At 44.7% G+C, this 14,055-nt stretch overlaps 1 protein-coding gene across 1 annotated transcript; it reads left to right on the top strand.

Moving 5' to 3' along the window:
* Nucleotides 1–670: 670 nt before the first annotated feature.
* Nucleotides 671–14,009, top strand: LOC308398028 (conserved oligomeric Golgi complex subunit 8-like). The gene is made up of 5 exons (XM_080884402.1): nt 671–1,996; nt 2,458–2,665; nt 10,605–11,429; nt 11,516–11,684; nt 12,219–14,009. Exons 1-5 carry the CDS (start codon nt 1,668–1,670, stop codon nt 12,476–12,478), a joined length of 1,791 nt encoding a protein of 596 aa, XP_080740528.1. The 5' UTR covers nt 671–1,667; the 3' UTR covers nt 12,479–14,009.
* The last annotated feature ends 46 nt before the right edge of the window (nt 14,010–14,055 follow it).

Here is a 14,055-nt window from a genome sequence, read left to right as displayed (position 1 = left end):
TGATGATCCAGTAAGGACATCTCCTGGTTTCATCTTCATGTTTCCCTCTCACATAACCAAACCGACATCATGACCAGCAGTTTTACAGCTGTGGCTCCAGCAAACATCAGCTGATACTAGAAATTAATATTAAATAAATTCTAACAACAGCTGATCCAGCTTAAACGTGCTGCTGTTGTTTAGCGCGACATCTGCTGGTTTCCTGTTTCTGGCGCAAAGTGGGCGATCAACAAACGAGAGAGAAAAGCCGATCAGTTGATCATTGATCAGTTTCATGATTGAATGAGCGAAGAAGAGGCAGCTAACAGCGTAAAGACGCAGAATAAATCCAGCTTTGTGTCTTTTTCATTATAGCTGAAGTCCGGGACAAACTGCGTCTCTTCTCAGCTCAACACGAAACGCGTAATATTTTCTCTGATGATTCCGTTTTTACAGGACGGTTGGCAACTCTACTAACTAACCTTATGAATAAAGTAAAGTTCACTATCAGTAACATCATAGCACCCACCCAGCTGTATAGGAACTCTGTCAGTACAAGTTATTGTAACTGACTGTAAAAAGTCAGCATAACGAAAATAAACTCCACCTAAACTTGGTTCATATCTGACCCAGATAGACTGCAGCTCATAACTTCTTACCTGAAGTTCAGTTCACCTGACACTCGGACCGGCGGCCGCCTCGGGGCTCTCCTCCTCCTCCTGCCTCCCCTTTCCCTCATCCACCTGCTGGCCTCAGTGGGAGCTCCGCCATAGCCACCACCAAACAACTTCTTACACATCTGCCAGCATCTGGCCAATCCACCACCTTTCATTGTTTATACTGTTACAAACAAACAAAAAACCATCGGCCCATAAAAACGAAAAATCACCAAATGCCCGGTATGCCCATGGCCAGTCTATGCATTAGTTGTAATAACGTAATTCGTTTAAATTAATTTAGGCTATTTTTAGCCTCACTAGGCTTTGGTGCAGAGGTTCACTGAGAGGTTAACGAGTGTGTGTAATTTTTCTATTACAGTATCATATATACTTACTGTACTGTAATGTACTTAGAATATTATTATCATATTATTATACAGGTAAATCAGTATCCTAGTAATTATTCATATTGGTGTTGGTGATATTTGCAAAAACATTTAAACAGTCATAAATTAATTGTTGGCCTGTAATCTGTGAAAAAAGTGTTAGACATCTCTCTCATGAATAATTCATTCACTTTCCACAAAAAAAAAAGAAATCCTATCTCAAGGCAGAAGCTGCCTTGATAATAGCTGAGTTATCAGTTTTTAGCAACAGAAATGTCTTTTTCCAGAGAGACGTGGCCAACAAATGTAACGTCACAGTTATAGAAACATGATTTAAGTGACCAAAAAGGACAAAATAGATATAATAACTCAATAAATCAGAGTCACAAATATATTCTATGTATTTCATATATACCTATTATTATAGTATACAGTCAAAACAAAAACAAAGAAACTTCGGAAATGACTTTTTGGCACAACACCGGCAGGTGGCAGTATTTCACCTTTAAGCTTTTTTGACACGCGTCAGAAGGAGAAGAAGAAGAACCGGGACGTGTTCGTCAGCACTGGATGTTCCGGTTGTTTACAACCAGGAAATCTGTCAGTTTGTGAACCGGGACTCCGTGAACCTGCAGCGGTAAACATGGCGGCGGTGGACGTGGAGGATGAGAGCATCCTGGCGTCCATCTTTAAGGACAGCTTCCCGGACAGCTGGAGGGACAACCCGGACTTCGCGGCCTACCTGTCGGAGCTCAGCTCCTTCGGGGTGGAGAAGCTGGGTCGGGAGCCGGAGAGGCTGGCGGAGGAGCGGGCTCAGATCCTGCAGCAGACCCGGGAGCTGGCCTTCTCCAACTACCAGACCTTCATCCGCACCGCCGACTGCACCGAGCACATCTACCGGGACTTCGGGCGGGTGGAGAGCAGCGTGTCCCGGCTGCTGGACAAGCTGCCCCGCTTCGGAGAGAATTGCAGGTCGGTGGCTCCCTGTGGAGGGGATGTCAGCAGGAGGAAACTGGGGTCTATAAAAGTGTCATCATTTACTGTTAGGTTAATAAAAACTTTAGATATTTTTTAAAAAGCACACAGGATGAACTGATCAAGGAGAGAGATGCAGATTATTATTATTGTAGCTCACTGTAGGATCACAAAGTGAATAACTTAGTTATTTTCTTAGGAATATGCCACAGAAGGTGAATTGACTGGGAATAAAACAGCAGCAGATTAATTTCCCTTGAGCTGGCTCGTCAGCCTCCTTTCAGAATAAAAAACAGGCAGCCAGACTTTAGCCACAACCAGAACAAAACTACAGACTGGGGACATTAATGAAAGATAATAAAAGGTTCTTAGAGCTATAAAGTGTTACGTGTTACACATAGTTGTGTTTTTGCTGTTGTGCTGTCTCTCTGAGCTTTGGGGGCTCATTTTGTTTTCAGGCACTTCATGAAAGAGGCGGAGGAGATCGGAGCAAGCCGCCGGATGAACAGCCTCACTCTGAACCGCCACACGGAGATCCTGGAGATTCTGGAGATTCCTCAGCTCATGGACACCTGCGTCCGCAACGGCTACTACGAAGAGGCTCTGGAGCTGGCGGCATACGTGAAGAGGCTGGAGAAGAAACACTCGTCGCTGCCCGTCATCCAGGTGAGTCCAGACCAGGCTGACCAAAAAGCGGGTGTGTTTGGGGTTTTTTTACTGCCTGAATGAAACTGTAGCGGCGGCACTCCGTCCCTATTTCACTCTTCTGTACCGCCGTTAGGAGTCAGTCCGGCAACATGCATTGAAACGCGAGCAAGTCCAAGTATCCTTCTTGCAAACAATATGTTTATTGACACTTTTAGTTTACATGGCAAGACTCGGTCAAAAAACTGTGTCGCTTCCAGCTTATCCAACTCCTCAACTACGTAACTACAGTGCGCCGGAAGCTCAAAATACTAAAAAGCGCTTTAGAATGTTGCACTTCTCTATTCTATACATTTAACAAACAGTATTTTAAAATCAACTAGAATTATATTCTTAACATCAAACATATATATTTCTCCTCTAATCATTTTACCAGTACCAATAAAATTAACCTTTAATTGGCTCTTACATCATCCGGCCCCTAATTGGTTAGGCGAGAGAACTAAACAATTACTAACTTACACATCAATCATTAAGAGCCAACCTAATCGTAATGTCCATGAACAAACATTCCTTCTCTTCATCGCTCAGATGAAGCCTCCTCCAGAAGACACAACTTGTTAACAGGTCTTTCCAGGATGTTGCTTTTAGTTTTTACTTTCAATCTTCGGACTGTTCCACTTGAGTCTGGCAACGTCTCAACCACTCTCCCCATGAGCCAGGAGTTGCGTGGAGAAGAACTGTCCACCAGCAGCACAAGATCTCCGACCACGAAGTTTCTCCTTAGTTTCAGCCACTTCTGGCGCTCTTGCAGAAGTGGAAGATATTCACGAGTCCATCTGGTCCAAAACAAATCTGCTAGATATTGAACCTGTCTCCATCTTTTTCTGGTGTATGCATCATTTTTGTTGAAGACACCTGGAGGCATGAGGGGCTGTGACTTAAGCAGCAACAGATGGCTCGGCGTTAAAGCTTCAACGTCATTTATGTCATCTGAGACGCTTGTGAGAGGTCTGCCATTAATGATGCTTTCAATCTCACACATTATTGTATGAAGACAATCTTCATTTGGCACTTGTTCCTTCAAGAGAGCGCTGAGAATTCGACGCACTGTTCGAATTTGTCTCTCCCAAACTCCACCTTGATGTGAAGCAGCCGGGCTGTTAAAAATCCACTTTATACCTTTTGGTTGTAGGACTCTTTCTATTTTGTCGTTATCCAGTCTTTGAATGGCTTCCCTCAACTCCCTTTCCGCTGCCACAAAGTTTGTGCCATTATCTGACCTCATGATGGTAACTTGACCTCTTCTGCAGATGAAACGTCGAATCGCGTTGATACAGGAGTCTGTGTCAAGACTGTCTGCAACTTCAATATGCACAGCTCTGAGAATGAGGCAGGTAAACATGACACCATATCTTTTGACAGTACCCCGGCCCCGCTTGACATCAAATGGGCCAAAGTAGTCGACACCAGTGTTTGTAAACGGAGGTTTGTCTGGTAGAAGACGGTCTTCAGGTAAGTCTGCCATCTTCTGCTCACCAACCCTTCCAGAAATCCTACGGCAAGTTTGACATTTGTTGATTATCTTTCTAATTGCCGAATTGGCTTGAGGAATCCAATATCTGCATCGAAATTGCGCCAGCACATAATTGCGACCGCAGTGACCAGTTCGTTGATGGATGTCTCTCAAAATGATTTCAGAGATTTTGCTGTGTTTAGAAAGAATTGCTGGTTGTTTAGCATTTTCTGGCAAGCCTGATTTATTGAGTCTGCCGCCAACTCTCAGCATCCCATCCCGAAGAACTGGGTCTAATTTGAACAGCTGGCTGCTACAACTGAGCTGTCCTCCCTCCTGTAGGATTTTGATCTCCTCTCCATGATGCTGTTTCTGGCTGAAACGAACGATTACTGATTCGGCAGCCTCAAGATCCTCCAAAGCAAGCGCTTTCTTTCCCATTGCAGATTTAAATGTCCTCATGTGCACTTGCAACTTTAACTTTTGCTTTTCAGAATCATTTTCATTTTTCTGTACTATTTTTGAGTACTGTTTTCTTTCTTCTTTTAACATCCACAGCACCTTCCTTAGCTTCATTATCCAGGCTACTGCTCTTTTCAGTTTATTCCAGTCTGAATAGTAGTCTATCACACGTTTCATTGGTTCCATGCCTTCCTCAACTGTCAGTATATTAACCGTTGCTGAAGTCTTGACTTCTGGATCATTTTGAAGGTTTTCCTTCTTTCTCACTGGCTGTTCTGGCCATTCGTTTTCATCTAGAAGATAGTTCGGCCCGTGAATCCATGAACCTCCTTCCAACAGATCTTTTGCCTTTAACCCTCTGCTTGCTTGATCTGCAGGATTTTCTGCCGATGTCACATACTTCCATTGCGATGGCTTGGTTGCTTCTCGAATCAGTGAAACTCTATTTGCAACAAATGTTTTGAAGCGAGATGTTTCGCTATCAATGTATCTAAGCACAGTTGTGCTGTCCGTCCAAAAGACTGATTGTTGCAGAGGAACTTGAAGTTCTTGTCGCAGTAATCTGTCCATCCTCACTGAAATCACTGCTGCAGTCAGCTCAAGCCTAGGAATTGTGACTTGCTTGAGCGGAGAAACTCTGGATTTCCCAATGAGAAAGGCACAATGTCTCTTGCCTTGTCTACTTTCCATCAACAGGTAAGAGACAGTTCCATATGCGTAATCTGAAGCATCGGAAAAATGGTGCAACTGCGCAACAACAGTGCATCCGAAACCTGTAGGCTTTAGGCATCTACTCACATGGAAGTTGGAGAGGAGTACAATGTCTTCTTTCCATTTTTTCCAAATTTTTGCATGCTTTTCATTGATCTCTTTGTCCCAACCATGCTGCTCTTTACAGAGATCTTTCAACAAAAGCTTTGCAGGCAAGATGACTGGTGCTAGAAAGCCAAGAGGGTCATAAATTGAATTAATGACTGACAAAATGCCTCTTCGTGTCATTGGCTTGTCTTGCAACCTTATAGTGTAAGTGAAGTTATCTGTTTCTGTGTTCCACTGTACACCTAGAGTTCTCTCAACTGGCAAAGTGTCATGCCTAAGATCCAGATCTTTCACCTCGTTGGCTCTGTGTTCTTCAGGAATTGACATCAACACTTTCCTACTGTTACTTGTCCATTTTGTTAATGTAAACCCTCCACTGGTACACAGAGCACAAAGATCACTGACTAATTTCACTGCAGCCTCTTCTGTAGCTACACTTTTAAGACAGTCATCTACGTAGAAGTTGCACAGGACTGTCTGAACAGCTTCTGGCGATGCTTCTTCCTTGTGATCTTCTGCCGTTCTTCTTAGCGCATATGAGGCGACACTTGGTGAGGAAGTAGCTCCAAAGAGGTGCACCATCATCCTATATTCCTTCATGGGCTCATCCAGCTTGCCATCTGGCCACCAGAGAAAACGAAGAAGATCAGCATCTCTTTCTGGTACGTTGACTTGGTAAAACATTGATTCAATGTCTGCCATCAGCGCTACTGGCTCTTCACGGAATCTTAAAAGAACACCCACCAGTGTGTTAGTCAGATCCGGTCCCTGCAGTAACTCCTTGTTTAGAGACATATCCTGGTATGAAGCCGTACAGTCGAACACGACCCGTAACTTTCTCTTCTTCGGGTGATACACCCCATGGTGTGGTATATAGAACACTCTGTTGTCGTCACGGCTCAACTGGTGGTCTGGCACTGGAACTGCATAGCCCTTGGTGATGATGTTTTCCATGAAGCACTTATAATCTTCAAAAAACTGAGGATTCTTCTTAAACTTTCTGAACAAACATGCTATCCGCTGCTCCGCAACACAATGGTTGTTTGGCATTTGAAGATTCTCATTCTTAAGTGGCAATCCAATGTTATAGTGTCCATTTTCGAAAGGTCGTTGTCTTTTCTACCGCTCGTAGAAACTGTTTGTCTTCTTGTGACATTTCCTCTTTGTCATCATAATTACGTTCTGAAAAATCGATGTTATACTGTTGGACCAGTAGCTTCTCAACTTCCACTAAGGAGATTCGGCTCACTGAGAAATGCGGTTCTTTGTTTTCTGAGTCATTTAGTTCTTTTCTTATGGGTCCATTCACAACCCAACCAATGGTGGTCTTCACTGCATAAGGACCTCCATTTTGTCCATTAATGACACGCCATGGCTCCATTGCTTTTGCACAGTTGGCTCCTATAAGCAGGTCTACATTAGCCTCTATCTCTGGTAGCCTCACTTCATGTAGATAAGGCCACTTCTGGATGTCTGACTGCTTGGGTATGTTTCCACTACTCACAGGTATACTAGTGTGAGTGAACACCTTGGGTAAGTCAACGAACTTGGAATCTTCCAACCCACACACTTCCAGGTCTGATATAACAAAACTGTTCATGAGTTTCTGTTCTCCTGGTTTTTCTTGACTCATGGTACTTAGAAGTATCCGTGTAGGCTTTCCTTTAACATTCAGTTTCCTTTGTAGATCTTCCGTGCAGAATGTTGCCGTGCTTCCCGGGTCCAAAAAGGCATATGTCTCTATATATTTATCACTCATTTTAGATTTGATCCTGACTGGTACTATAGAGAGCACACACTCCTCTTCTCCAGCCCCTGTAAGCCCACAAGTCTCTTGACTGACAGGAACTTGAGCACAAGGTGCCTCATTACCATCAGTAACATCCTCCCTTTCTGTTTCCACAGAACTTTCTTTTCTCCCCATGTGCAGAATGTCTGGGTGCTTTAGTGAACACTCTTTACATTCCATTCTGCGCTTGCAGAACTTGCTGAGATGCCCAGAAACCAAACATCCAAAACAGAGTCCCTTTGACTTCAAGAAATCCACACGTTCTTTGTGTGGTTGATTCTTAATCTTTCCACAAGAAGCAAGAGTGTGAGGCTGCTGACAATACAAACATGGCTTCTCAAAGGCACTTGCTGTCTTGATTGAATTTTCAGTTTTAACGTTTGTTTTTTGCAGTCTTTTGTTCTCGGCGGAAATGTTGGTGGCAAAACTGCTTCCTCGAAACTCCTTCTTTGCTGGATATTTTTCCTTTTGGTCAGTCTTTCCACTTGTCGCTGCACGGTTGTCTGGGATATTACCAAAGAGTGGATCCATAGCTATTTTAGCCTGGCGGTCTATAAAGTTCACCAAATCTGCAAATCTTGCTCTTTTGCCCCTCTTTTCTTGGAGTTCAAATGCTTCTACGCGCCAACGTTCTCTGGTTTTGTAGGGCAGCTTGGATATCACTGTGCGTAGATTGGTTGGATTATCCATCTCTTCCAAAAATTCAACATCCTCCATGGTGTTGCGACAGCCAGTCAGGAACATAGCATAGGCATTTAATGCCTTTGCATCGTCATTTTTCACTTGCGGCCATTTGAGTGCTTTCTCAATGAATGCGCTTGCGATCCTTAGCTCATCTCCATAGTGCTTATGTAGCAACCGTCTGGCCTCACGGTAACCTTTGCTAGGAGTCATGTGTACACAACTGCGAATTAGCTCCTGTGGTTCGCCAGCAGTGAACTGTTCCAAAAAATACAGCTTATCTTGCTCGTTATCAGTCTTTTGCTCTACTGCATGTTCGAAGGCTCTTATGAAGGCCTTATACTGTAGTGCATCACCTTTAAAAACCGGAATGTCCTTTGATGGCAACTGAGCCAACTGCTGCTGTTTCACAAGTAACTCAGTGATTACATTCTGTTTCTGCATGACTGACAATAGATCATCACTTCTGTCAACGTGAGCATTAAGCCCATGAGTGGAGACTGGATGAGACAGTAGTGGTACCTGTGAGTTTTGCACTTGTGAATTAGCGTGACTACTCACATCAGCTTGTTGTGGGAGCATTATGCCAACTCTTTCCTTTTTAACTTCTCGACCTTGCGATCTTTGTATTGACACATAACTGCTCAGACCATCTTCAGATCTTTCATATTCTTTGAGCACCTTTAATTTTGCTTGACTTTCCGCTAGTGCAGTCTCCAACTCTAACTCTTCCTTTTCCGCTTTGACTCTTGCTGTTTCCAGCTCAAGATGTTGCCTAATCCTGGCCAACTCCAACTCAAGTTCTTGCCTTTTCTTCAATGCTGCGGCTCGTTCCAGCAAGGCTGCGTGTTCTGCCTCCTGTTTAGCACGAGTGGAGGAAACTCTAGATGTTGTAGATGCTCGGCTGACTTGAGACCCACGCGAGCTATGAACTGCATCCTTTCTAGCTCCAACCTGTGATGCGCTGTCATCTGGGTTAACAGCTTCTTCCAAGTCATCTGTAATGTGCTCCTGCTGCTCAGTTTCATTTGGAATCATATGCTTATGATCCTCTGCGATCCATTTCTTTGTTGTTTGCATAAACTCTCTTATAGATGCCATTTTGGGCTCAAACCAATTGTCCTGGTCAAATATTTTTTCTTCTTCAGACAAAAGGCTCATAACCTGGTTATTGTGACTGTGAAACTCATTCAGAGCCAATGCAAAGTCACTTTCCATTATTTCTTTCACATTTTGAAGGTTCTGAGCATCACTCATCATTATCTTTATCTCCTTTATTTTGCCTGTGATTGTTCCTAATGTTCGTCTTCTTAAGGCAATCCATCTGTGTAATTTTTCTTCCAAAGCTTTCTCTGTTAACTTGCATGTTCTTCCCACCTCTCTTTCCTCCGCCATCTTATAAGTTGCAGGGGTTTATTGGCTCAATTAGCATGCACTATTTGTCTTCTGCTTAGAATCTTTAATAGACATAGTGTAAACCATCTTCATAACATGCCAAAAACTCCGCATAGACCGCATCAAATCTTGTTTTACAACATGCAGTCCCACAGACAAAGAAAGAAAAAAGAGATCGGGTTTGACGATAGCACGCAGTTAAGTTTCACTTTCGTTTTCCACCAGACTTAACAAGCCTCCAAAAAACGTCTTTTTCTTCTTACTGCACGAAGTACTAAGAGAGTTTGTTACCTTCTTCTACAGAATAATCCAAAGAATTATCCGGTTCGGTGCCAGCATCCTTAAGCAGTGCCTCTTACTTTCCGTTAGGTTGCTCCCTTCCGTCCGAGCGCCGTGCAGCCGATCCTCCACATGTCGGTGAAGCTCAGTTTTTTGACTTATGTAGCGGCGGCACTCCGTCCCTATTTCACTCTTCTGTACCGCCGTTAGGAGTCAGTCCGGCAACATGCATTGAAACGCGAGCAAGTCCAAGTATCCTTCTTGCAAACAATATGTTTATTGACACTTTTAGTTTACATGGCAAGACTCGGTCAAAAAACTGTGTCGCTTCCAGCTTATCCAACTCCTCAACTACGTAACTACAGTGCGCCGGAAGCTCAAAATACTAAAAAGCGCTTTAGAATGTTGCACTTCTCTATTCTATACATTTAACAAACAGTATTTTAAAATCAACTAGAATTATATTCTTAACATCAAACATATATATTTCTCCTCTAATCATTTTACCAGTACCAATAAAATTAACCTTTAATTGGCTCTTACAGAAACTCTAAATGTTATTTAGGAAAATGAACTGTTAGGGCTAAATAAACGTTACTTTTCTTTGATTTTCTGTTGTGTGATGTTGGAGAAAAAATGTTCAAATAAACAATTACACGTGTGAAGAGAATTAAAGAGCTCAGGCTCCAGACCGCTCTGAATACTCAGTTTTCTTTTGTTACGTGCACAGCTAACAAGCTCTGGGTGTTGCCCCTCAGCAGGCTTCCAGGTGTTGGCCAGCTGGAATAAAGCAGGCTTTCAGAGAAGGTGAAAAAGCTAAAATGTGACTGCGGGAGGTTGTTGATGGGGCTCAGGTTCAGGTACAGGCTGGAAATCGCTAGTTTAAACTCTAAATTGACAAAAACTGGAGAAAAACAGTTGAGAAACTTTCTCTTTGCTGAGATATAAAACAGAAAAGGTCACTGTGGAGAACATCTAATGTTTCGGCTCCTCTAACCTTTGACCTTCTCCATCTTTAGGGTATCGTGCGTGAAGTGCGTCAGTCGGCTCAGCTGATGCTCAACCAGCTGTTGCAGCAGCTCCGCAGCAACTCCCAGCTTCCCGTGTGCCTCCGCGTCATCGGTTACCTGCGGCGCATGGACGTGTTCACGGAGGCGGAGCTGCGGGTGAAGTTCCTGCAGGCTCGCAGCACTTGGCTGCACTCCATCCTCGCCGCCATCCCTGAAAACGATGCTTACTTTCACATCACCAAGACCATCGAGGCCTGCAGGGTGCACATGTTTGACATCATCACCCAGTACAGAGCCATCTTCTCTGACGAGGACCCGCTAGTGCCCCCCGCCGGTGGGCTCATGGCTGTGAACGAGGGCGCCATCTTCCACGGCTGGGTGGTGCACAAGGTGGCAGAGTTCCTGGAGACCTTAGAGAGGGACCTGCAGCGGGGTGTGGGCAGCCGCCTGGACTCCCTGCTGGGTCAGTGCATGTACTTCGGTTTGTCCTTCAGCAGGGTGGGGGCGGACTTCCGCGGGCAGCTGGCGCCCATGTTCCAGCGGGTGGCGGTGGACACGTTCCGCGGAGCCGTGAAGGAGGCGGTGGAAAAGTTCCAGGAGGACATGAACCTGTACACCCTCATCGCCCTGCCCTCAGTGCTGGCAGGGACCATCCCCGTCGTAGCCCCCGCCCCGCAGCCCGGCACCCTGCAGCCCCCAATGTCCCTGCTGGACTTCCAGCCGCTCGCCTGCTTTCTCAACAACATCCTGACCGCCTTCAACGACCTCCGCCTCTGCTGCCCCATCGGAGTGGTGGAGAATGTCACCAAATGCCTGGAGGAAGCCCTGAAGATGGTGAGCAGCTGGATCTTTGGTGTAATCTGGGTTAAAGTCAGACTGATGCTGGATTAACAGCTGCTGACGGTGTCGTTTTTTGTCAGGTGACCCGTCAGATTCTGGTGTTTCACCGGGCGGAGGAGACGGCCTTCAGCAGCCGGGAGAAGGAGCTGTTTATTCAGTTCTGCTGTGCGTACGCTGAAGACCTGCTGCCCTTCCTGAACCGCTGCCTGCAGGTCCTGTTTCCACCGGCTCAGCTCGCTCTCATCCTGGGTGAGGACTCGCAGCAACGTCTGAGTTTGTTTCTTCGTTTAAAACGGACGCGGTGATGCTGAAGACGTTTAACGACGGGCCTGGAAGTGAAGCCGTTATTCCAATAATGCGGTCTCAGTTTAAACTGTTGTCCTTGCGTTGTTGTTCTTGTTGGTCACCTTCGGTCTCGGGCTGGAAACCGCATGAACGTACATGGTAGACTGTACATAAAAGATGGGCGTAGCCACTGGGACATTTGTGAAACCATGGTCTGAATTTGGAGTAATGACCGCTTCAGCCTGTAGGGGGCACTAATAAAACCACAAAATCACCACACAAGCTTTTTTTGTGTAGTAAAGTTAAACTTTTGGTCCAATCAGTCAATGAGAAGAAAACTTCACAAAATTAGTTTAAAAGAGAAAAAAATCTTTAACCTCTTTTTCTTTTTTTGCCCTGGACTCTCTTCTCAAAGTTATTCTTTGTAATGGCTAAAATAGCTTAAGAAGTGCTGAGCAGCAGAGTTTGGTCTGAATCAAATCTGTTGTCTCTCCGCAGGTGTTCCTCCCACCCAGCTGCACAAGTACGGCCATCTGGGCTCCATCGACCTCGCCACAGTCCTCGAGCCTCTGGACTTCCTGCTTCCTCAGAAGGAGCCGCCGGTGCCAGAGGTCGACATTACGGCAGAATTGAGCAGCCTGACGTTTGACATGGAGCCCAAAGAACCGGCGCCGACCCCATCCGATGTCAGAGACTCCAAACCCGGAGCTGAACTGACAAAGACAGAGTTTAAAGAGCCGAAGCAGGACGAGGAGTGAAGGCGAGGAAACGCTGGCTCTAAACTGTATCCTGTGACGGACATCTGTCAAAACTGAAGCATTAAAATATTTTTATATATGTGAGAAAAAGGCTTTAATGGTGACATTTCTTCTCTTATTTAAAGGTTTACTCACTAACGTAGAAGGAAAATAAGCAAATAGTTTAGTTTGCTTCTTTTTCCATCGATGATGGAGTCCACCTGATTTTAACTCTGCTCTCGGAGATCTTCAGCTCGTTCTCGTCCTTTAAGAAGGAAAAACTGAATGTTTGTGTTTTCCTGGTAACGTGTCAGAAATGTGAGAAAACCAAAAGTTTGGTTTATTATAGGAAAGTCCTGAAGGGCAGAAACTGACTCTGCATTTTCATCCAGCGTCGGCCTCATCTTTGAGCTTTTTCTGCTGAGGCAGCTGGGAGTTGTAGTCCGTCAGCTGGGAGTTGTAGTCCGTCAGCTGTGTCTGATTTACATGGTGGGTTTGTTAAACTGTCTGGACACTTAAATCTTTCACTTTGATTCAAAGATTCATTGGAAATCAATAAAGATCAATTATATTGACGAGTCAGTCTCATGTTTAAAGGAGCGTACTGCAGTTTCTGCACAGTCACGGTCAGTCTGAGCTGATCTCCACCTGTCTGGAATATCTGAAGATAAACTCAAGGATCTCCACCTTCACAGATCTACAGGTGAGCACCTCGTGGACGCTACTTCCACCAACTAACAGCCTTACTACACCTGCCTGTTAGGTCTTATTTTCCTGTTTAAAAATATAAACCTTCCAGTGATCATGTTCTCCCTCTGCGTCGTGTTTGAATCGTTGGTTTTTGTGTAATTTTACTGTCAGACGGCGACGGGACAATTCAATGATGTAATGCTGTGTTACCATAGAAACACAGCATTTCTGGCACAACTTCAGTGACTCACAAGGTGCAACGAGAAGATAAAGGCGTAAAAGGTCCAGCACTATGCGGCACACAGTGGTGTTACCGTTTAACCACACGCCAAAGCATGAAATTGTAATCAATAATAAAGTTTATTTATGTCGAACATGTGGCCCTCGGCCCCAGAGGCAGCCCACTGAAGGGTCACGTTTGGTCCGGCTTTACAAAGTGAAAACTGCAGAGAAGTCGGTTTGCGTTTTTCAGTGCAGGACCCCGACGTTACAGGACAGTTAGAAATGTTTCTCATGATGATGTTTTTATCATAAAGATGTAAAATACTGAAGATCAGCCATAAACACTGAGCTGGAAACTATAACGTAGTTCAAGCAGACTCGCTGTGAAAGGTTTCACTGCTCTCTAAAACAAATATTTTAATAAGAATATTACGTCTGGCAAAATTTGAAGGAGGATTTACACCTTAGTCGTTGTTTAAACCCTGAACCTGATGTGCACCTGCACGCTGTAGCCGTGTAACCCAGAGTGACCGTTATTGGTCCGTTCAGTACTGCCGTTTGCTCTTACAGATGTTCATCCACCTCTGCCATCCTTCATCTAATCGACTGGAGGAGAAACGTCTCCAGCAGCGAGTGTTTAGGAGCAGAGCTTTATTTCTTCCTTCTTCACTCACAGAAATCCTGAT

The sequence above is a fragment of the Rhamphochromis sp. 'chilingali' genome (assembly GCF_963969265.1).
Source record: "Rhamphochromis sp. 'chilingali' genome assembly, chromosome: 6".
NCBI classification, from domain to species: domain Eukaryota; kingdom Metazoa; phylum Chordata; class Actinopteri; order Cichliformes; family Cichlidae; genus Rhamphochromis; species Rhamphochromis sp. 'chilingali'.
Note: the sequence above shows the minus strand (reverse complement) of the source record. Positions and strands in the feature narration are given on the sequence as shown.